At 46.9% G+C, this 24,019-nt stretch overlaps 1 protein-coding gene across 8 annotated transcripts in view; it reads right to left on the bottom strand.

Moving 5' to 3' along the window:
* Positions 1–15,962: 15,962 nt before the first annotated feature.
* Positions 15,963–24,019, bottom strand: part of NCAM1 (neural cell adhesion molecule 1) — a 337,891-nt gene continuing 329,834 nt past the window's right edge. For 4 of the 8 annotated variants that reach the window (XM_045204020.3, XM_045204022.3, XM_053924126.2 and 1 more), the window contains 4 exons: positions 23,477–23,684; positions 22,387–22,503; positions 20,565–21,380; positions 15,963–19,111 (listed from right to left, as the gene is read on the bottom strand). In XM_045204020.3, coding sequence (XP_045059955.1) covers positions 18,991–19,111; positions 20,565–21,380; positions 22,387–22,503; positions 23,477–23,684 — 1,262 coding nt within the window. In that variant the 3' untranslated portion in view covers positions 15,963–18,990. The remainder of the gene's footprint in view (positions 19,112–20,564; positions 21,381–22,386; positions 22,504–23,476; positions 23,685–24,019) is intronic. The other 4 variants (XM_053924127.2, XM_053924128.1, XM_045204025.3 and 1 more) reach the window with 1 other exon arrangement.

Below are 24,019 nucleotides of genomic sequence, written 5' to 3'. Positions count from 1 at the left end.
CCACTAGCCCTGCAGCTCCCCTCTGCTGGGTGTTCTGCCTTCCTCCTAGAGAGCCAGTAGGCCCTGCAGGCCTCTGTGTGCAGGGGCTAGGTGGGAGGTGTTCAGTTCCCGTTGCTTCAGGCGTGGTCACCCAAGGGCAGCCAGGCTGTTGATCGGGGTGCGCACCCAATCCCAGGCTTTGGGTCTGTGAGTCCAGGCAGCTGGGCCACTATTCTAGCTGCGCACCCACCTGGGGTTTCAGGTGTGGGTGCCCAAGCTGCTGATCGGGGTGTGTACCAACGGGCTTCAGGTGTGTGATGGGGCTGCTTATCCCGCATTCACAGTCCAGGGGCGAAGGGGGTGGGGGCGCAAGAGACCACAGCTGCTGCAGAGAATTCTCTAAACAGCCACTGAGTGCCTCTATTTTCTCTTTTTCTTTTCGAGAAATTCCTCCTATTCAAGCCCCCTGGTCCAAACAAGCACTTGGCTTCTCACACAGCCCAACCTGGCTCTCTCCCAAGATCCTGCAGCAGACCCTGCGCCCAGGCTGGGGGCTTCAGCCGCCCTGGTCCCCACACTGTTCCCAGGGACCTTATTGTCCTTAAGCACTCTTCTTACCGTCTGATCTGTCTGATCTTTCAATGTCCTCTACAGTCTTTGGTCTCTGACCTTCATATGTGCTGGAATACCATTGGCCGTTGGCTCTGTTCCTCAGATCAGCTAGGCTTTTCACTGGCGCCAAGGGGAAGTGGAGTCCGCTCCCACCTATCTCGCGCCATCTTCCTCCCTCCACTCAGTCATTTTGAATGTGATGACCACACATTACTCATGCTCCCTCAATGGTGTCTAGGCACCCTCAATGTGATAGTGCAGTGTGACAAGTACAGTGCAGTTGTCATTGTTCACACATGTGCATTCCAGTCCACTCTCCTTGGCTGGCAGGTCGCATTGATGTCATGCAAACTATTCTCATTATATTAACAAGGGCTGGACTTTTCCTGGACAGACCTCATATTCCCTTTGCTGTGTTTATATCCCTGTGACTATTCTGTAAGTACCAATTTGTACTTAATACCTTCACCCTTTTCATCCAGATCCCTACCCCTTCCTATCTGGCAACTGTCAAAATGTTCTTTGTATCTATGAATTGACTCTGTTATGCTTATTCCTTTATTTTACTTTTAAGATTCAACACATAAGTGTAATCATATGGCATTTGTCTTTCCCTGTCTGACTTATTTCACTTAGCATAATACCCTCTAGGTACATTCATGTTGTAGATAGCAAGATATCATTTTTTTTGGCTGAGTTATATTCCATTATATGTATGTACCACATCTTTATCCATTCATCTGTTGATGCACACTGAGGTTGCTTCCATATCTTGGCTATTGTAAATAATGCTGCAGTGAACATATGGATGCATACATCTTTTTGATTTAGTATTTTGAGTGTCTTCGGATAAATGCACAGTAATGGAATAGCTGGTTGCTTTTTTTGTCTGTTGTTATAGCCTTTGTTTTAAAGTCTAGCTTGTCTGGTATAAGCATTGCTACTCCAGCTTTTTTTGTTTGTTTGTTTCCATTTTCATGAAGTATCTTTTTTATATCCATTTACTTTTAGTCAGTGTGTGTCTTCCCACCTGAAGTGGGTCTCTTGTAGATAGCATATGTAAGGGGCTTATCTGTTATTGGTTCAGCCACCATATGTCTTTTGATTGAAGCATTTAATTCATTTGCATTAAAGTAATTGTTGATAGGTGTGTATTTATTTCCATTTTATTATTACTATTATTTTTAAAGATGCTATTTATTCATATTCACATTTAGAAAGAGGGGAAGGAAGAGAGAAAGAAAGGGGGAGAAACATTGATGTGCTAGAGATACATTGATTGGTTGTCTCTCTCATGCCCCTCGCTGGGGACCTGGTCAACAACCCAGGCATGTGCCCTGACCAGGAATCAAATCAGCAACCTTTCAGTTCACAAGCCAGCACTCAATCCACTGAGCCACAGCAGCCATGGCCCATTTTATTATAAATATTTTTAATCTTTTTTTCTTCTTCTTAAAGAAGACCCTTTAACATTTATTGTAATACTGATTTGGTGGTGATGAACTCCTTTATCTTCTTCTTGTCTGAGAAGTTCTTTATCTGTTTTTTTATTCTAAATGGTAACTTTGCTGGATAGAGTAATTTTGGTTGTGGGTCCTTGTTTTGCCTTTCATCACTTTGAATTATTTCATGCCAATCCCTTCTGGCCTGCAAAGTTTATGTTGAGAAATCAGCTGACAGTTTTATGGAAATTCCCTAGTAGGTAATTAACTGCTTTTTTCTTGCTGCTTAAAAATTTTTCTCTCTTTGTTTTTAACCTTTGGTATTTTAATTATGATGTGTCTTGATGTGGGTCTCTTTGGGTTCATTTTATTTGGGATCCTCTGTGCTTCCTGGACTTGTGTGTCTTTTTCCTTCACCAGGTTAGGGAAGTTTTTCATCATTATTTTTTTCAAATGAGTTTTCAATTCCTTGCGCTCTCTCTCTTCTCCCATGCATCCCCATAATGTGAATATTGGTATTCTTGAAGTTGTCCTAGGAGTTCCTTAAATTACTTTCATTTTTTACATGTTCTCTTTTCTTTTTGCTGTTGTGATTGGGTGTTTTCTGCTTCTTCATCTTCCAAATTGTCAGTTTTATCCTCTGCTTTATCTACTCTACTGTAGATTCCCTATAATGTATTCTTCATTTTAGTTAATGTATGCTTCATTTCTGACTGGTTCTTTCTTATGTGTTCTATTTCCATTTTTATGTTTTCTATCTCTTTGTTGAAGTTCTCATTAAGTTCATCTATCTTCCCCTAAGTTTGTTGAACATCTTTAGAGCCAGTGTTTTGAACTTTACATCTGATAGATTGCTTGTCTCCATTTTGCTTAGTTCTTTTTCTGGAGTTTTGTTTTGTTCTTTCATTTGGGATATGTTTTTTGTCTCCTCATTTTGGCAGTTTCCTTGTGTGTGTTTCTATGTATTAGGTAGAGCTGCTATGTCTTCTAGTCTTGGTCAAGTGGCCTTATGCAGTAGGTTTCCTATAGGGCCCAGAGGAGCAGCCTTGCCAACCCTATGGAGCAGGAGTTGCTTCAGCAGGGTTATTATGCCCACTGAGTCTGCCCCTTGAGTATGTCACTCATGGAGGTGCTTTAGCATCATTTGAGGCTGTCCACCTGGTGGCGCTGGCTCTGTGCTTGTGACCTCCCAGGAGGGGCAGGCCAAGATCAGTCACCACCTGTGCCTTTCTGAGGGTCACTTGGCATGAATTACAGAGAGATCTGCAGATGACTGCTAATTGTGCTGGGCTTATAAGTGCCCAGGAGAGGCTAAACTGTGAATCAAGGCTGAGTGTCGCTAGTGCTTGATGTGGGGCAAGAGGAAAGAGGCATTCCAATGCCAAGTGCTGCTTGTTTGAGAGGTTTTACGGAAGTCTGAAGCATGAGCCAAGATAGGCCATTCATATGGAAATGCTACTGTAAATGGCTTGGGTGGGTCTGAAAATTGGGTAGGGTGGGGTCTCAGTGAATCTCTAGTACAGGGGGAACAGTGTTAGCCAGGTTGATGAAGACTCAGATATAGCACCCACCTGCTGGCTCTGTGGTGGGAGGGAGGCTTGGCAAAAGAACAATGGCCTCTGCCATCTGCCCCTCCAATCCTCGCCCTGATACCAGACAACTCAGTTCTTCCCTCTATGATCCTGGCACCTTTTGAGCTGCTGCCCCAGCATTGGAGCTTGGAATACTCTAGCAGCTCTTTGTCTCAACAGGGCAGAATTCCCACAGATTTTCATGGCCAGAAGTTATAGGGACTTCTCTTCCCAGGACTGGAACTCTGAACTAGGGGGCCTGGTGTGGGGCTGTGACCCCTTGCTCCTCAGGGGGGACCTCCACAGCCGAGATACTGCTCCCTTTTTATATATGTGGGTATGGGACAAGCTGGTTCTGCATCTCCACCCCTCCTACCAGTCTTGATGCAGCTTTTTTATTTCTTAGTTATAGGAGGTCTATTCAACTAGACTTCAGGCGATTTTCAATGATGGTTGTTCTGTAGTTGTAATTTTATGTAGTTGGGGGAGGATGCAAATGCTGCATTTACCTACGCAGCCACCTTGATCGGAAGCCCATTTTTTTCAGTCTAATAAGATGATGTGGTTATTTTTTTTCCAGTCTATCACAATGTCTAAAACAGGACTTTTGTTTTCAACCCTAAATATGCTTCTTCCCAGCTCAAAAAATGGCCCCAAATGTCTACCTTCTTGCTTGAGGCAAAAGCCTAAGAGTCATCCTGATTCATCTCTTTCTTTTAAACCCTCCAAACAACCATCAGCAAGTCCTACCAAGACCACTTCAAAAACAAATCTTGAACCTGATCCCTTTCCATTGCCACTAATCTTTCCCTAACATAAGCCACCATTCCTGTGGGGTTGTGGAGACGCTGGAGGCAAGGTCCATGGGGGCTGCTACCACCTCTGTGTATTCTACAGCCAAGGGTATGGCAGTGGGCCTGCGCTGTGGTTGATCAGAAGGATACCAATGGTCAGCCGGACTTGAGTGGAGGACAGCAAAGACATGTTCGAACTCACTGAATCCATCCCTGCATGTGACTACCAAAAGCCCTTAAGAAAGTAATAGACCAGTACTGCATCATTTTTGCCTTCAAATCTCATACAAATTCTTTTGGCTAACTCTAACTAGAAGGGGATTCTGGGAAATATAGTTCCCAGTATAACCAAGGTGATGGAGTACATTTCCTTTACACCATTCCCTGACCATCCAACCTAAAGTAGCCACCTGGTTGTACTCTATCACATCACCAGTTTTATTTCTCTTCGTGGCACTTAATTCTAGTGACTATTGTTGAATTTGCTTACTGTGGCGTTCCCCACTGGAAACTTAGCATAGGAGAGCTGAGTTGTATCTGTCCTGGTGTCTACTTTATAGCCAGTGTCTAGAACAGGGAGTGGCACAAGTGTTGAATGAATGAATGTTACCCACCACCTTGACTTAAACAATTTCCTGTTTTTGGATTTGTTACTTACAACAACTACTTTCACATGCTAATTTCTTTTATTAAATATAAATGAACAGAATTATTTTGGCTTCAAGTAAAAACAATCATCAAAATAGGCTTATATAAAGGGAAATATGCCAGTTCATGAAACTGGAAAGTGCAGGACTTTCTCAGGCATGGACGGATCCAGGGGCCTCCAATGCCTCTGAGTTTGTTCTGATTTTGTGCATTGATTTCAATCTCAGTGACTCTTTCTCCTCAGAATGGCATCTTTTCTCATGGGTTCAGCAGCTTTTTTTTTGCCAGGAGTTTCAACAAAACTCCTGGCAATAGAAGGAGAAACCTTCTGCCAGCCCGCCACCCTCCAAGTTCAGGTGCTATTGGGAGAAGAAAGGAAAGTGGATGCCACTATGGCTTTGATGTGAAGATTAAGAGATGCTATTTTAAAGTTTCTGGCATGTAGTAAGCCCTTAATTAATGATAGTTACCACAACAACCATTAACATTGTCACATAATTATTATTACCGCATGAAAGCATTTTGTACACCGTAGGATACCAAACTGATGTTAGATACCATTCTCTTCTTTGGAGCGCAGCAGATGTAGATAACCCGATTCTTGAGCAGAGAAGAGAAGCACTCATTTCCCAGGCTCTGGGGGAAGCCAGGGCTTCTGGGCAGCCCGGTTGGAGGGAAGACTTGGTTCTCATAACAGCCACTTGGTGGCAGGCTTAGCCCACTCCGCACTCTTTTCATTCAGGTCCTAGTGCAGGGAGCCTTCTCACGTAAGCTTTCCAGGGAGCCTTGGGGTCTCCACCCCTCCTAAAATCTCCAGCCTGAGACTTGCCCTTATGCTGGGGATAGGGACCAGCATGTGGATAGATGTATTTGAAGAACTTCAGTGATGTGTCAAGGTTGCATGGTGGGGGCGGGGAGGCTTTGGCGAGTCTGGGCCATCTGGACCAGGAGTTTGCAAGGCTGGAAAGAGGCTGGGTGTGTATTTGGTGAACCTCCTGGGCAAGAGACTCCCATGGACATTTTTCATGTTCTGCCTGACCAGCATTTGTTGAACATTGAAGGAAGTTCCAGTTTCTGAATCCTATGTCCCCAAAGTGGAAGCTTGAGAAACCCATTTCCCAGGCTTCTTTGCAGCTACTACCAGGCGTAGCTGAGACCCAAGCCCCTCTTACTGGGAAAGAGGTTCTGCCCAGAACCCATTTTTCTGGCAAATATAGTGTCAGAGGCATTGGCTTTCATTTGGAGGTGGGGTGGGGTGAGTATGTAGTAGTAGTTGGAAGGTCAAGTGCCTGACCCCCACGTGGCATTGCTGGGGGCAAAGTGGGCAGAGGCGGCTTTCTCCTCAGGCCAGTTCTGCAGCGCTGTTATAGGCATTGCTTTTGGAAGCTTGGCCTTAAGCCTTGTTCTCCAGATCTCTCATGATTGTGTGAACTACCCAAAACCCAGGTAGTAAAATCCTGTTTTGGTTTAATCAACAAGAGTTAGCTTCAGTGGCATGCTAAGCACCCTGACTAATGTAAGTACTAAGGCCATTTTATCACATGCCATGTACTAGTAAGTTTTAAACCATTCTAGGAAATAGGAATTCTCATTTTATAGATGAGACAAACATTCTCAGGGAGGTCGAGTCCTTTGCCACGGTTGCAGAGCTTGGCCATGCCAGAGTCCAATGCAAGATACGTAGCTCTGTCTTTGGAGTCTGTAATCCTCCCAATGTGCCAGGCTCTATGCATCAGGGCAGGGACATTATCTGTTGCATTTGTCATTGTACCCCCGTTACCCAGCATAGTGCCTGATGCATAGTAGGTGCTAAATACATACTGAATACGTATGTAACTGAACATGCCACAATCGTTTGTTTGGGGTGTGGTTGGGCTTGTAGCATCTCCAGGGTGGGGGCAAGTCCTGGTAAAATGGCAGGTGAAATGTCTTTGGCAAGTTCACCTCTGTCCTAGAGCCCCTTCTCCTCAGCATCCCAGGTTGCACTTGCTGCCCAGCCCCAGCCCCTCTGCTGCACCTAGAAGGTGAATTTGAACGGTGGCTGGGATTCAGTTGACAATGTGCTCCCTCCACATCCAGTGCCCAAGCCCTCTGTGGGAGTGCAGAGCCACGGCTACCAAAGGCAGCTAGATTCTGAACAGAATCACCTATGCATTTCATGGGTCAGGCTCCTCTCCCCGTGCCTGAGGAGTGGCTGCCCAGCCTCCACTTAGAGACTCGTCTGTCTGCTCTTAGGACTGCTCTGAAACAGCAGTGTTCCTTCCTGTGTGCAAAGCTGTTTTTCCTGTAATGTTGGTCTACATGAGCCCTCATGAGTGAAACACAGCCATTTGAAGTTTCCCAGATTCTGCCCCACTGCCCTCCCACTCTGCTTGCAGGGTTTCTTCCCCAAGTGAAACATGCACACCTCCTTCCCACACTCCTCCTCAGACCTGACCTTGAGTTCTTTCACCTTGCGGTGGTTCTGCTCTGGACATGCCTTCTTCTTGGGTGTGACACAGTACCACACTGGGGTTTGCCCAGGGCAGGGCAGAGTGGTGGTTTGCTGTGAGTACCTTATGACTGGCTTCAAATTCTGGCTCTGCTTCTTACTGGCTGTGACTTTGGGTAAGTTAGGACACCTCCCTGTGCCTCAGCTTCCTCATCTATAAAAGGGGGTTAATGCAATAAGAATGTAAAAATAAAAAAAGAACCATCGATGTCAGTACACAAGTATTTTTGAATGTCTACACTGCATCACCTCTCATACTGAGTTTATAGCCAATTAAAAAGCCATGCTCTTTTTTTCTTTCTCTTTTCTTTTTTTAAAAATATGATCTGTTGCTAAGACCCATTGCCTCTGGTTGTTGGACTTTCAAATTGCTTATAGGAGCTTATATCTGTCCTTCTGATATTACATCATCTCAGCCGCTCCTGGCCACAAACAGCTGGACTTATTTGGGATGCTAACTCTGCTTTCCAACGTGTGTGGTGAACTGTGCTGAGCCTGGGGAAGTGTCTTGCTGAAATCCAGACACTAAGTTGCATCTGTAGAACTTCCTGCCTGTCCCTATGGCACTGAAGAGCCTCCTGAAGGAGTGTTTCCTCAGCCCTTAGCTGGACAGGGCTGGACAAGATGCCCCCAGCAACCCCTTCCAGTGTTCTGCACATGAGGTCTAGGGACCACCTATAGTGGAAGCTGCCCCAGATTTGCAGCCTCAGTATCTGTGTGGCTGGAATCCAAGAATGTGCAGTTAAAACAAGTGTCTCAGGAGACTCAGAAGCCTGATGTAGGGGATGATGGAGAGCTTGGCCATGTGTGGCTAACGGCCGTGCTGCCGCTGACTTCCCAGCCCGGGCCTTGTGGTGCGGTTGTGGTTGCCTGTGAGAGACCTTCTCCTCATCTTGAAAGACCCACTATCTTTCCTCCTGGACAGAGAGTATGAGAGGACTTGTGGGCTGGACCCTTGGGTTCCAAACTGTGGCTCCCTTGGAAAGATTCATCCCCTATTAGCTTTGCGACTTTGTTTTTCCTGCTCACTGCTGCGTTTCCAATGTGCTGTTGATGGCCATCATGGTAGGAAGCACCCAAACAGACACACCCCTGTGGGTTACTTTCTGTGAGCTGGGGTTGACAGCCAAGTTCCTGGGCTCACCTGCTCAGGAAGAGGAAGCAGCACAGTGCTGTTGCCTAGAAGGCCAAACCAGGACACCTAGATTTGGGGGTTGGTAGACTCTTTACAGATCATACTGCCCTGTTCTTCTGCCTCCTGTATGCTCTTACCAGGCTCCTAAAAACAGATTTTCCCCCTTGGAGAGAACTCCAAAGAAGGAAGGTCCCTGGCTTTGCTTGGTCTGCCTTGTCCACCAGAAACCATGCCTTTGAGTAGCAGGCATGAGATAAGTCCAGTAGCAGTGTTCCTGCCTTTCCAGGTCTCCTAACCGAAGATTCCTCAGCCTGCTTCATCACAGAAGAGCTGATCACTGGCTGGACATTGTCACCAGCTAGAGGAAGGAAGGGGTGTGGTAACCCATGATCAGGGGCTGGGGCAGGCAGAGCACACCTTCTCCAGCAACAAGTAAGCCCTGGGACTGGATCCCACACCAGTCTCCAGTGTGGACTTGATCAGGGTTCTGGGCAGTGAGCAGTGCTATGTGATGCAAGTTCAAAGGCATCTTCCTTGGACAGGTATAGACGCTATTTGCACTGACACACAGACTACAAAGATGAACATGAACATGACAGGTAACCATGGCTGGTGTGCATATATATTATCACTTCATTCATGTGTTCATTCACTCAGTCATGCGTACAGCTAGCAAATATCAAGTTCCTACCTTTGTGGCAGGTGCTGTATGAGGTGAGGGGATAGAGTGGTGAATAAGACAGACACTGAACCTTCCCTGGAGGAGTTTAGGGTTCAGTGAGAAAGAGAAACATCAAATTAGAAATCAAATGAAGAGTGGGGTCGTAGGATATAACTAGAAAGAACGTTAAAAATATTTTACAGACTGCGTACCATAGACATCAGTTATAGTACCAGAGCAGAAGCCTGGAGACCCTCTTCTGGGCTAGCTGCTACGATTTGGGTTGCAGGCTCTTATAGCCACCTGAAGAAGCCTCTATGAATGGGGGCTGGGAGTAGGGTGAAAGCAGCTACTTACAACAATGAAGAAGCATGTCAATATTTTAACAACCTGATGCAACTGTACCTGCGAGTGCCAGCTGTATACTGGTCCTGGATAGACCATAGAATGAGGGAATATGCAACCTAGATCAGGTGTCAGGAAAGGTGATATTTAAGCTGAGACCTGAGGATGAAGTAAGAGTCAAGGATTGATATGGCCACTGGGGGTGCTGAAGAGTGTTCCAGAGAAAGCAAGACATACTGGTTATGTGGGGACCCAGAGGTGAGAAAGAACATGGCATTGCTAAGGAAACAGTTTTTTACCCTTTCCGGCACATAGTGTGTGAAAGCAGAGTGATGTGTGATGGGTCCAGAAAGGAATGTAGAGGACTCATTAGCAACATGGACAGGGTTGGGAGGACCTTAATTTGAAAGGAAATTACATTTTACCATTCCATGAAATGGCAACTAGAAGAAAAAAAAATTACATTCAATATTACACAAAAAAACTTCATTTCATATTTGCTCTAGTGTCTTACTCACCACAGAAGCTTGTGAGTATAGAAAGGCTCTGAGTACTTGGTACAAGTGGTCCCTCAGGTTTGTAGGTTCCTGCTTAAATACCACCTCTTCAGAAAGGACATACCCAATTACTCCATGTAAAACAGAAGTTCCTCCTTCATGACCTGCTAGTCTGCTTGCCTCACTGCATATTCTTTACAGCATTTATCATCATGGACTTACTATGTATCTTTATTTAGAGTATAAGCTCCATAAAATTGGGGTCTTTGTTTCCCCACCACCTGGAAAAGTCACTGGCATTGGCTAGTGCTCAGTCAATGCTTGTCAAATGGATACTGAATGGATGAAAAAGACCCAATGAAAGCAGGAGAGAAAGGTCAGTGCCCAGGGAAAGGGGAGATGCTGCTTCCCATGTGCAGAAGCAAAGGAGGAAGGGATGGTGTGGATGCAGGGGGTTGTGGGTTTGGAATGGGCAGTTGAGGGTGTTCCTTCCTTTAGAAGAAGGAAGCAAGACCAGTCACTAGCTGAGATGGAAGCGATGGCTGAGGGAGGGGTTAGTTTGGGGGAAAGGGAAGACACTTTTATAGAGGAGAATATGAAGGAGTGGTGAGAAGTATTCGTAGGATTGTCAGTCAGTGTTAGTGTCAGAGCCTAGTTGAGAATTATCTCTTGGCACTAATGCATCTGCTTATGTGGTTTTTCTAGAACAGCACCCCAGCTGTCCGGGTGTGAACAAAGAGATGGCAAACAGATGATTTTCCAGGGCTAGCATTTTACAAGACAGATGCAACATGAAGACATCAAGGCCAGGAAGCTTTTAATATTGATGAGTGAGTCATTGGCATGCTGGACCAGAGAATCAAAGCTGGATATGTAGGGTAGTGAAGGGACAATACAATAAATAGGAAAAATCAGGGAGCCAGTAAGTAGAGGCCTCTATAAGGACAAAGAACTGATATATTTGGAGTAGCTGAGTGAGAGGACTGGGTGGGTCAAGAGAGTGTTGGAGAGTAGGGAATCTGAAAATCTGGTTCAGATGGAATAGCTGGGGTGGTGATCAGATCTGAGGGTTAGTCCAGGCATGAGGTGGCTTAACTGGAGTGAAGGAGGAGGTCGCTGGAGACAAGGATGTCAAGCTGAGGGACCTGTGTTTTGAAGAGGTTTTCTACATAAAGCACTGAAGTCACTCAGGGTGATGGTGGAACTTGGGAGAGAGGAGGACAATGAACCAAAAGGCAAGGACTTCACACGTGAGAGGCATAGCCAGGGCTTTGCATGTGACTGTGAGGGACAGCCTGGAATCTGATGGAATCAGATGGTCTTTCACCTTGTCAGTGCAGGCTTGTCCCTCCCCTGTCTAAATGCCACTCTTGTAGGTGCCAGAGAAAGAGTCATTCAGCTTTTTCCTTGACATAGAGCTGCCTACAATTTTTTTTTCTGGGACCCTTGTTTCTTCTCACCTCTTCTTAATCCTATTCATTTCCTCCGTGATATCACAAAATGCCAGGGGTTTAAACACAAGCTCTATGCTGACAGCACCTACATGTCTCCAGACTGGAGCCCTTGAGCTTCAGCCTGTTCAAAATCTCCAGCAGGGTGTTTACAGGTATCTCAGACTTAAATTGTCCAGAGTCAAACTCTGCAACCACCAAATCTGCTTCCCCTCCACTCCTTTTAGAAAGTAAATGGCAGCTTTATCCTTTCAATTGCTCAGGCCCCAAATCCGGATGTCATCTTTAATGCCTCTCTCGAACCACTTCCAATCCATTGCCAATCATGCTGGCTTTACCTTCATTAGAGAGCCAGAATCTGGCCATTGCCCTCCCTCCTCTGGAACCAGCTTGCTGCAAGCCTACCATCTTCTCCGCTCTCCTCCACTGCCACCTAGCTGGTCTTCTTCCTTCCTCTCTTGCCCTCCTGTGGTCTGTTCTCCAATCAGCAGCCAGAGTGATTTTTTAATTTCTCCCGTCAACAAAAGGGAAACTTTATTGAGACCCCAGGGCTACTGAGTTCAGGCAGGAAACTGAGGTGGAGAGGCCTTCTTTAACCCTCTTGGGCACAGGTTGTTGGTGTGGTGGCACTTCTTGCAACCTTCAACAGCACCGGAGGGCAGACGGAACACTTGGGGCAGATCATCTTGTCACAGTTGTACTTCGGCTGAGCTGGCGGAGGGAGCGGTTGAGGATACCACCCCACAAATGCAGTACCTAGTGCAGGGTGGACCCTTCCTAGACATTGTAGTCGGAGACTGCAGCCATCCTCCAGCTGTTTGCCTGCAAAAATCAGACATTGCTGGGCAGGGGGAATGACCTCCTTGTCTCGGACATTAGCTTTGATGTTCTCAGGGATGCCACTGGGATTAACTTGGAGGCTGATGGTCTTGCCAGTCGGGTCTCACAAAAATCTGCATCTCTGTGTCTGCTGGGGAGGCTGCTCAGCAGCCTCAGTGAAGAAAAAGAAGGCCAGAGTGATCATTTTAAAAATCAAGTCATGTCAGGCTTCTGCTCGAAATTTTCCCTTGGCTTTCCATCTCACTTGAAGAAAAGACAAAAATTCTAATGATAGTCTACAGACCCCAAGGGATCTAACTCTTGGATACCTCTGACACATCTCCTGCCTCTTATGCCTGTATCCTACTCCATCCCTTGCTTTTTGCTCCAGCCAAACGGGCCTGCTTGCTCTTCTTTAAACACACCAAACAAGCCCCCCACTTTAGGACCTCAGCACCAGCTGTTCTTTCTGCCTGAGATATCTTCATTCAGATATTTGCACGGTTCAGTCCCTTACTTCTCTGAGGTCATTGCTTAAACGTCACCTTTTCAGAGAGGAATACTCTGACCTCACACTCACCTGGATTTATTGCTATTCAGAACACTTCTCTCTCCCTAATTTAGCCATGATAAGTTAAATAATTCTGTGGTAACAGATCCTAAGGTGAAGGGGCTTATACCATAAAGGCTTATCAAATGGTGTGCTGGAGTCAGCTTTACTGGCTCGAGAGAGCCAATTGTTAAATTTCCAGGAAGTTTTTGAGCCACTTGTTAGTCATTATTAAAAGTTAAATTACATAAATTTATCATTAAAATTATACTCAAAATGAAGGCAATAAGTACTCAAAATATATCACTTATTATTTTACTACAGTTTACTATTCATGAATATATTTGTTATTACTACATATTTTTATTATCTCTATGCTTGGAGTTATTTATGTCTCTTATCTGGATGGTGGAAATACTGTACAATGATGTGCTACTGTGCTCCGCCACCTAACTTCTCATCTGGTGGCACGGTGAAATCAGCCATAATGAGAATACGTACTTACCACTGAAATCAGTAAATGCTGCAACTCAGGGTTTGATTTTTTTGGTGTGTGTTTATCTAGATGTAAGAAGGTGATAGGGAAAATATTTATGAGGCAGATTAAATTTAAAAATGTGCTATGACTGTAGCCATTACACTATGAATGGCACAAAAAATCGAGGCAGCGTTCTAGAATTCAAAAACATGTATAACTCAGCAGAGGTCACTCACACCATCGATGAGTGAGTGACGTTCTGACACACACATCTTCGCCACTCCACTGTCATCTTACTAGTTAACATAAATGAACATACTAGCCACCATCTACGTTGGAGCTGCACTGATTTATCAGCTGTCACCATATGTCAATTATGTATGCAAGAATGAATGCAAGACTTCAGCAAAAATGAATCAGAGTATTCTGTGAATTTCAATTAAATATATGGAATTTCAAAATAGAGTACTATATATATATATTTTAAAGATTTTATTAATTTTTTAGAGAGGGGAAGGGAGACAGAAAGAGAGGGAGAGAAACATCAATGTGTGGTTGCCTCTGATGCGCCCCCCAGTGGGGACCTGGCCCACAACCCAGGCTTGTGCCCTAGACTGGGAATCAAACCTGCAACCCTTTGATTCTCAGGCCGGCACTCAACTACTGCACCACACCGGCCAGGGAAGAGTACTATATGTTTTATTATTTGTAAATTATATTCTTATATCAGTGAAGTTTATGATAAATACATGCACACACACACACACACACACCACGTACACATGTACATCCCCCTTGGAGAGCCGGCTGTTAAACATTTATCAGACCACCACTGGGTTTATCCCACATGCACCCTCCATGTCCCTCACGAGTCACCTGCCCACACCCCTCACTGTGGGCCCAGCTGATGGCACTCCCACCCCCTGCAGCATTGCTGATTGCTGTGTCGGGAAAGAAGGTCACAGTAAGACACACTGGCTGTCAAAGGCTCTTTCTCCTAGAAGTGACTTGCACTGTGCTCCTCACATTCCAATGACCAAAGCAGGTCACATGGCCATGCACACCTACTTTAAATGACCCAAGAAGTATGATCCTATTGTGCCTGGAAGGAGAAAAAGTCAAACTGGGGTATTGGTGAACAGGCCTAGTGACCATGACCATCACAACATAGCACGGAGGTGCTTATTGTCTGCCCTACTCCCACACTTTAATGAATGTTCCATGAGAGAGAGTTGTTTTGTTTGCTGCAATATCCTGAGCACTCAGAGATTCTCAACAAATACTTGCTGAGGGAATCTGAGAGGAGACTAGGCTGAAAGTGGAAGGCCCTGGAAGCAAGCTGTCATGGATTAATGAAGAAGGTTATCATTGAATGATTTCTCCAAATCTTGATAAGCAATGTGTTCTTGTCACCTCCTCCAGCCCCACCATGCAGCTGGAATTATGTGGCACAGGAAATCACATACGTGAATATGGCTCTGTGCATTAACTAGAAAGGGCCCTGGGCAGGTGAAAGGACCAGTCCTGGAATGAATGCAGACACCACCACAGTGGAAGGCTCCCCTACCCAGGCCACAGTAGGGTGAGGCACATGGGACACAAAAGGAGGTGTCACTCAGATTTGTGCAGGTGCAGGGTGGGCCCTGAGAAGGGCCCTCCTTACATTTTGGTCCCTAGGAGTCTCGCTCACCTTGTCCCTGTGCCCTTGTCCTTGTGGCCAGGTCTTTTCCAAGAACTGTCAATTCATAGTTTAATAGACAATTCCGACTCTATCCACTCCTTCTTCCCAAAGACAGCTGGACAGAAGCATACACAAGTGAATTCTGAGATGAGGCCAAGTTTTCTTCACTCTGACTAGTTCAGAGTCTTTTGACTTCAGGGTGGCTCAGTTAAGCCTCTAAGTGCAGGGAGGTCATCTCTTCACACCCCACTGTGGGGTACGTGATAAGGAGGCATCACATATTCTAGAATAAGCCTCATGTGTCTACCTCCATGTTGGACCTTGGAGCTTAGGTGCAGATTGATTATACTTGGGTTGGATGCTGTTACACACCTGGGATGCCAATATCACTAACTCTCATTTGTTCAGTACCTACTATGTGCTGAGAAAGTGCTACACTGGCTTTCATATACATTGCTTCATTCACTAACCAGTCCCTCAACTCTATTAGCTTGATGGTTCCAGTTTGTCAAAAGAGGAAACTGAGTCTCGGGGAGATTAAGTAATTCTTCCCAGGTCAAGGAAGTGGCAGATTCAGGATTTGTGTTAAATCTTTTTGAATCTGCTATCTGGTCCTTCTAAACAAGGACTCCTCTATCAACCTGAGAGAAAAATTAGAAACAATCACCCAGGCAATATTAACTCAAGACACTGAGTTTAACCGACCTTGTTCACAGGTCAAGAAAAAAATAATGCAGGCATTTCCACATTTGATTCATGGGACAAACTCTCACTGAATTGAAATAAATTCCAGTTTGACCATAACAGCTGTTTTTTCTTTCAATTTTTATTGAACACAAGTATTCTGACAGAATGCAAAGTCAAAATTCTCAGTTAGTACTCAGTATTTACACCAGTGAGAATGGAAACAAAGGTGGTCTCGATGTTTCACTTGGTAAAAAGTTTATAACAAGAGAGAAGGCCCCCGAAGTTGGGAATGCTGGGTAGGGATGTTAATGGAGGTCTGAAACCACCGTCCAGACAAACAGCCTAGAGTGAAAACCTGGGACTTGGAAGGCTCCATAAAAAAGTGTGAAAATAGAGTCCCACTTCAAAAGCTGCGCTATATACACTACGCCCATCAGTGTGAGGAGACCCGTGCACGGCACTCGAGTGCCTCTCCAGCAGAACTTGGCTGTGCCGGTGTTTATGTGAGTACATATGTATGGCACATACACATATAGACACATAGACATTGGAAACTGGCAGAATTGATCCCCCCTTCAAAAAATTAAAAGAGAAAAACTATAAGCTTTTATCTCTTAACATAAAAGATAGAATATTTTGAAAATAAAGTGACTCCCTCTTTGATTTTAGAGAAAGCATTGCTCTGTCTTATTTGTTTAAGGAAAGGAAAGCTCACGCATGCGGAGACAAATCTATGTATGATGGGAGAGAGGCTGACCAAAAGGTGGGAAGTCTTGGGTTCCAGTAATGGTGGAGCCAGGGTTCTGGGTAGAGGGGGTGGTCTACTGTCCTGGGCCAGGTTATCTGAGGGTTGACTATACCTCTTTCTCTTCCTAAGTATTAGAACAAAAATCAGCGTGTTTGCCGAACCACAACTGCTCTAAGTGAAATGTACAATCTCCACGAGGTATAGTGTGGGCTTGGCCTAGGTGCTCAAAGCCCTGAACAGGACAAAGGGCTGATACCACTGACAGCCTGGTGAGAGGAAGAGCCCACCGCTCCCTGCTGGGTCCTCCCGTCTGACACCCAGGAGCTCCCGTTCTGCCGTGTGCTCTGCGAACTGTCTTCAAGGTGCTTGTTCCTGAGGGCCTGTGCATTAGAATTGTAGATTTGTGCAAGCCCTAGAGTCACAGGGGCTAGAGCAGTGTGGACTGGGATCCTCCATTTCCATCCCCAGGAGATGAGAAAATGCAAAATAACCCCACATTTAGCAAATGACAAGACCATTATTTTTCACAGTTTGAAATTATAATCTAGCATATCGCCACTGATCAGATTGCAGAAGTGTCAGAACCTTGGGGAGTGTGGCCCGCAGACTGGACTCAGGGGCAGTACTGCCACCCTCACCTCTTGCTGTTTGTACCTTCAGAAAGGAGCATGTGCTGAGTCCTGATTTCTGTTTACTTAGCATCATCTTCATCACCATAATCATTTTTATTCATTTTCATTGTTTAAAGGCTTCAATTCCTTTTGAGTAATTTTTGTTTCCTGAATATTTTTTCTGAACTATCTGCTATACCTTCCACAACCAAACTATGTCGAAGTTTTATTTCAATACTATGACAGAAACACGTTTCACACTAATATATTCACGCATCCACAGTGCACAAGCTTGCAGTTCTAAAGTAGAATGAGAACAAAAGCAAAATTTCTATACAAAGGGCTGGTTTTTCCCTTTCCCCCCTCCCATCCCCCTTAAAGTTTCTGTATTTTTCCCCCACTTTGTTTCCAATCCAGGAAAGTTGTGTTATGACTCCAGACAGCAGGTTGGCTTTTTTTCTCTTTTGTTTGTACAAACGCTGCCTAAGTGAACAGAAGGCCGATGTTACTTTACTTCAACAGATTTCCAAAAAAAGACACTAATTCCCTGAAGCACACATGCTCTTCCGCTCAAATCTAGATTCTGGGCTCAAAAAGAAATTGTATGTATATATTTTATTTGGCTTTCTATAAGAAGGGGATGTTTGGGGTGAAAACGTGTGTTCACCAAGACCAGCCCCAACTATACAATCTTCTCTGCTTCATTCAACAAAGCCTAAGGAATCCTTCAAAAGGAAGGACAGGAAGCCCGGGAGCAGATCCTTTGTCACAGGTACAGGCAGGTGGTGGCTAATCAGAAAGTGGTCTAACCCCCAAGGAAACACCAAAAAACCCCAAGAACCAAAAAGCAAAACCATTCCGGAATGAAATGGATTTTCACCTCAGTTGGACGCAGGCAAAAATCTCACATCAGAATAGGGGGCACGCCGCTGTAAACAATCATACTGTGTAAAGCTGTCCTGTGCTAAAGCAAGCCTGTGATGACCCTGCCCACCTCTAGGCAGTACTTGTAACTTAAAAAGAAAGGCAGCTATTTTACATGGACATTTAAACACAATTGAAGTTAAACATTTGTCAACTTGTAAACACTGGAAAGCAAAGTTGGCAGAAAGGAAAAAAAAAGAATGGAAAGAAAAAAGAAATCTGAATACTGCAAATTGAGATCTACCCCCAGAAGCTGCAATTTGGCATTTGGCCTACAAAACAGGAGTCTACATGGGAACCGAATTCAGCTAGAAAGGGTGACACACTTTGCATACCGAACAAATACAAAGTGAACAGAAATTGTAACTTATTTGTGAGGTTTTACAGAGTTCAAACTTGACTGAAAGTATAAAAATAAACTTGGACTTTGTTCATTCGGTTAGTCTTAGTGCCTGGAAGTATTTCTCTGAAACTGGTCTGTGCCAATTGGGCAACTCCAAGTGTAGTCTTCCTAAACCTAGATTTTTTTTTTTTCTGAGCTTCCTAGATTCTTAATTTGGGGTCCTTTTGTTTGATTTTTAAATGGTTTCAGGGAACGGAGTGTCCTAGTTTGGCTGTGGGTTTATTCTTTTTGTCTCATTTTCTTACAAGTGAGTGCGCAACAAAGGAACCCTTTCTATAAACCTACAAAAAGGAGATCCCGTGTTTATCGGTTTAGTTTTTCTTTTTAAAGGCAAAAGACACTAGAGGAATGAGATGTGTGTGTGTGTGTGCACGCGTGTGTGATATTGGAAATGCTCTGGTGAAGCTGTTGTGTCACTTTTTATTTCGATCTTTGCTCATCTCTCGTCACCCATCGTCACCCATCATGCTTTGCTCTCGTTCTCCTTTGTCTGTGTGGCGTCGTTGGGGACGGTCTTGACTTCGGCTGGCGCTGGCTTCGTTTCTGTCTCCTGGCACTCCGACTTTGCTTCTACAGGGCCCTTCCTGCAGAGAATTGGGAAAAGAGCGCTGAGACCATGTCTGGGGGAACTCACCCTTCAGCCAGCTCCTCTGGAGAGGCTCCAGTTAAAGCAGTGACCTCCAGCCTTGGCTGCTTGTCACAATTACCTGGGAGCTCTAAAAACCACTGATGCTAGCCCGTACTCCAGACCTTGCCTGGACGTGGTGACTTTAAAAGCATCCAAGTGATTCTAACATGCAGACAAAGTTGAGAACCACTAAGTCAGAGGGATGAGACCTTTCCTGTTTCAGCCCAAATCTGATGCCAGGGCCTATATCTTTACCTAGGGTGGTGGAAGTGGGTAGCAGAAGCAGACTTTACTTGCCCTGATGGGCTGCACTAGCAGTAGCTCAGCCTGGTATAAAGGAGGTGGGCTGGGCTGGGCTCCCTAGCACTGTTTCCAGGGGGCCCTTCAGCAAACCACTGGCTCTTGCATGTCTACACCCCAACTGCTCTACCCACCCTACCCTATAGTCAGTATTTCATGGTGACACCTCTGTGGCTTGCCTGAGCAGGGTGAGAAAATGCTTTTTGTACCTGGGAGTCTGGAGAGAGGCCAGAGTGGGCTTCCAAGCTACAAGGGAAGTAAGTGGGGTCATGAGGGCAGGGCTATCAGAGTCCTTTTCCTTCCTGAGATCAAGGCACTTGGTGAAGGTCCCCTTGTAGCTCTTGGTGGCAGTACCACAACTCACCTGGCATCAGACTCAAGAGCATCTATATAAACCTCTGTCTGACTTTGCCTCAGTCCGTTCTAGGAGCCAGAGTCTGGTCTAAGGACACACTGGGGCAGGCTCAGACCCAAGCCGCAGATAGTGCCACTGCATTTTGGCATCACATTAAAAAAAACCCTGTAAGCTTAAGGACCTTCCCTTGAACTTGAGGACCAGTCATTTGATACTTGGGAGCTCTGAGACCTCCCAGCCACTCAAGGGCAGGAGAGGCAAGTTGGGGGTGTGTGTGGACATCTGAGTGGGAGGGTGAAGGGCCCCTCTGGACTGCATTTTCACCCCACACAGACCAGCCTCTCTGCTTCCTGCAGAATAAGGCTGTTCTTGGTGGGGGCACAGCCTGGCCCTGGATAACACATCAACTGCCTATGGACCCCAGGGTGGCCACAAAGGGCACCTTGGTCTCCTTAGCTCACTTCCCAAATTATGCTCATCAATGCAAGGGTTCCCCAGGGAAAACAGATGCCACTGCTAGGACGATGAGGATGAAACATAATTAGCATGGCCTAATTAGTGAGCAGGAGGCTGCTTGCAGGGGCCTGCTGTGCGTGCCTGCTTTCTCTGCCTTTTCCCAGCCCTTTGGTTGACAGTCGCCTCAGAGAAGCCCTGGGTTAGGCTGGGGACACATCTAACAAGGAGGACACAGCACAGTACAAACGCACACCACCACGAACACAACCCGACAACAGCAGACAAAGAGAGGCCGTACTCGGTCTTTGCTGGTGCAGGCGGAACAGAGCTGTCTGCAGTGGAAGGAGCAAGCTCAGGGGCTTGTCCACTGGCCCCAGCGGTGGGAGCAGGAGAGCCCAGGGCTGCAAAAACATCCTTTGCAAGGTCAATATCTGGGGTCTTGAAGTTCCCTTCGTCCATTTTAAAGTCCTCGCCCTGGGCAGCGTTTGTGGCGCTGACGGAGGCAGCCTCGCTCTTCGGGCTAGTGGGGACAGTGGCTGCCTCGCTTGGGCTCTTCACGGCGCCAGGCTGGGTGGGCTCAGGGTCCGGGCCTTTGGTGCTGGGAGCCTCCTGCTTGACCTGGGGGGCTTCTGTGGCAGGGGCAGCCGCTGCTGCTAGGGGACTGGCTGCCCCGGCTGAGGTGGTGGCTGGAGTAGGGGCTGGCTTGCTCACTGGAGGGCCCTTGGAGGCCTCCCCTGCACTGGCAGGGGCACTTGGGCTGAGCACAGCCCCCTGGTTAGCCAGGACACTAGATGACAAATTGCTGGCCGCAGGGGCTGAGGTTGGGGTATCGCTCAGGTCAACAAGGGGGGCCACCTTGGGAGTTGAAGCTGGGGATGGGGAGGAGGTGGCGATACCAGGCCCCTTAGAAGGGGTGGCCTGGCTGGCAGGCACAGAATTTGAGTCAGGTGTGGCCGTGGTTGGAGGGGCAATGCTGGAGGTCAGGGTGGTGGTTTCACTGGTGGGGCTGTTCTGAGCAGTGGCAAAGGTTTCGGTGATAGTGTCAGAGTTAGCGGTGACGGTGGTGACAGAAGGCAGCATGTCCTCGACAGTGGCTGTGGTATCAGCAGGCAGCCTGTGGGGAGGACAGGAAGTAGAAGAGAATAGACAATGAAGCTGAGACAAGACAGAGAAGCGGTGGGGGAAGGGCTGAAGCCAAGGAGGGGCCGTGGGCAAGGCATGCAGTGACGCACAGGCATGGACACAGGCCCACAGAGAAACGAGGACGTGAGAGGAAGCACACGCCCAGGCGGGCAGAAGAGGACACAGGAGATGACAGAGAACGTGGCAGTCGTCTAAAAGGGACCTGCTGGCCCTTCCTTCCTGATGACTCCCTCCACTTCTCTGCACAGGACTCCCTGCCAGGGCCGTCCTGATTCCTGACTGTGTCTCGACTTGAGTAGAGGCAGCCTTCAGTTCAGCGTGCACCACTGCACGTGTCCTAAGTCCCCAAGGAATTGGGCCTCGCTGCCCTGCTGTGCTCCATGGGCAGTGATGGGGAAAGTCAGGAGTAAGGCAGAAGACGAGTGTTCCTAATGGCCCCTAAGAACCAAGGGTTCTCCAGCCAGACTGTGTGCTTCTATTAAACTCCATTAGCTTCAAACCCACAGTACCCATGATAGCCAGGCAGTCATTACAACCACAGCCAGACGTCGTTTCTGACTGAGGGTCCCTAAGACTTCTGAGCACAGGATGGCCAGAGAGCTTTACCAGGTCCCCAGGTTCCCTCACCACCCTTCTGGGAACATTCCAGAAAACATTCCTGGATTCTTGGAAGTCCTAAACAGAATTTGCTAAACTTCTCAAAGCTCAGTCTCCCTCAGTGAAGTTTTGCCCCCTTTAGCCATCTCCAGCTGTGCATGGTAACAGGGTCTAGGGATCCCACTTATGCAAGAAAAACCTTCCCTAATACAGCCAAGAATTCCTTCTCTCTAGGGAAAGACTGGGGCCTGGCATTTCTCAGTCAAGGGTCCCAGAGTTCTGGCCTGCAGTGCTAGGCCAGGAGCTGTGGGTGAGAAGCATGGGAAGTGTGGGCAGGTGATAGGTGGCCACAGAGGCACTAGACCCTTCCCACCACGTACTCAGGCTCTGTGAGTGGCGTAGTCTCATTGGGTTCTGTGTGCTTCCCTCCGTCGTGGTTTGGGGTCCGTTCCTCCTCAGTTCGCACCTCCACGATGGGCTCCTTTGACTCATCTTTCCTGCAAAGAGAGTTCGGCTGGTTCAATCCCAGGGAGCTGGAGGAGGAGAGGGCTCCTAGGGAAGCAATCTAGGCACCTAGGCCTGGCCCATGGTGGGCAGGTGGCCTTCAGAGCCAGGCTCAAGTGCCTCACCCTGAGTCCCCCCCACTCCTGCTAGCTGTGTGACCTTGAGCGTCTGATTTTCTTTCCCTTGTCTGCATTTTCTCATCTGTAAAATGGGTCAAATAACAGGATGTACCTCACTTGACTGTTATAAACACTAACTGAAATAATGAATATAAAGTGCTTAGCACAGTGTCTGGCACAGACAAATGCTAAAATGGTTTGTATTTATATACATGCAAGCCTGTGCACGTAAATGTACCTGTATGTGTGTATATATGCACATACTGTGCCTGGCACATGGTGGTGCTAAACACCTCTTCCCCTGTTCTATCCCTTCTCACCTTGAGCCAGCTCAGCCCGGTGATGGTCTGCAAAGGCTCTTGTTACCTGGCTCAGGATCCGTTTCTCCAGACACCCTGGAGGGGATAGCATCTGGATTGCCAGCTCAGGAGGACAGAAATTTTTATCTGTTTTGTTCACTGCTGTACCCTAGTGTCTGGGAACAGTGCCTTGCCCCTAGTAGCCTCTCAATAAATATTTGTTGAGTGATTTATGAGTGGTTGAATGAATGACAGCAAGCAAGTGTACCTCTCAAATGCTGGTCCCTCCACTCAACCCTCCACCTCCCCAGCCTTAGCTCTGAAAATGCCCTCATTTTGACCTAGTTAGGGGTCTTCGAACTTCCATGAAATTCTAATATAGTAGCTGGAATTCAGCCCAAGAGTCTACTTTTCAAACAGGGATCCCCTCAAAGGCCAAGTTTTGAGAAACATTTCTCTAGTGTTTGTTTTCCCCTGGGGTTCCCAAGTGGAGGAACTACTGAGGTAGCTCAGTTGCTGGGCTCTGGCTGGGGCAGGTCTGCACTCACGAGAAGGCGGCTTTGCCTTCCTCCATGTCCTTGCCCTTGGCTCCGGGCCCGGCCTTTCCACACAGGTTGACAGCGATGCACATGAGCAGGCCACACTTGTTCAGAAAGTAGCAGGTGATGTCGACAACCACCAGGAGCAGGACAAAGATGACAATGAGGATGCCCACGATGGCCCCGGTGCTCAGGCCTGCGGTGGGACTGCCATTGGCTTGAGTGGGAGGGAGAAAGAGGGATGGCTGGTGGTTAGCACACTGAGCTGACATGCTGACCCCTGGACCCTGCAGAGCAATAGCCTGTGAGGGTTGGGTAGGGCCCACAGGACAAAGCTATGGCATTTGTGTTCAGAGTGACACCTTCCCTGGTGTTATGTGTTGAGACAACAGAGTCTCTTTATGTCTTCAAGAGGAAGGTATGGCAACCTTGTCAGGAGGAGAGTGGGGACTAGGAGATGGGTCTCCATCTCTGCTCTGAACTTGTGAGCCTCCCCCAGGCCTACCCTCAGCTGTATCCCCGTGAGCCCTGGGAGCAGGCGGGTAGGCAGTG

The sequence above is a fragment of the Desmodus rotundus genome, chromosome 5 (assembly GCF_022682495.2).
Source record: "Desmodus rotundus isolate HL8 chromosome 5, HLdesRot8A.1, whole genome shotgun sequence".
Lineage (NCBI taxonomy): Eukaryota > Metazoa > Chordata > Mammalia > Chiroptera > Phyllostomidae > Desmodus > Desmodus rotundus.
This window is presented reverse-complemented; position numbering and strand designations above follow the sequence as displayed.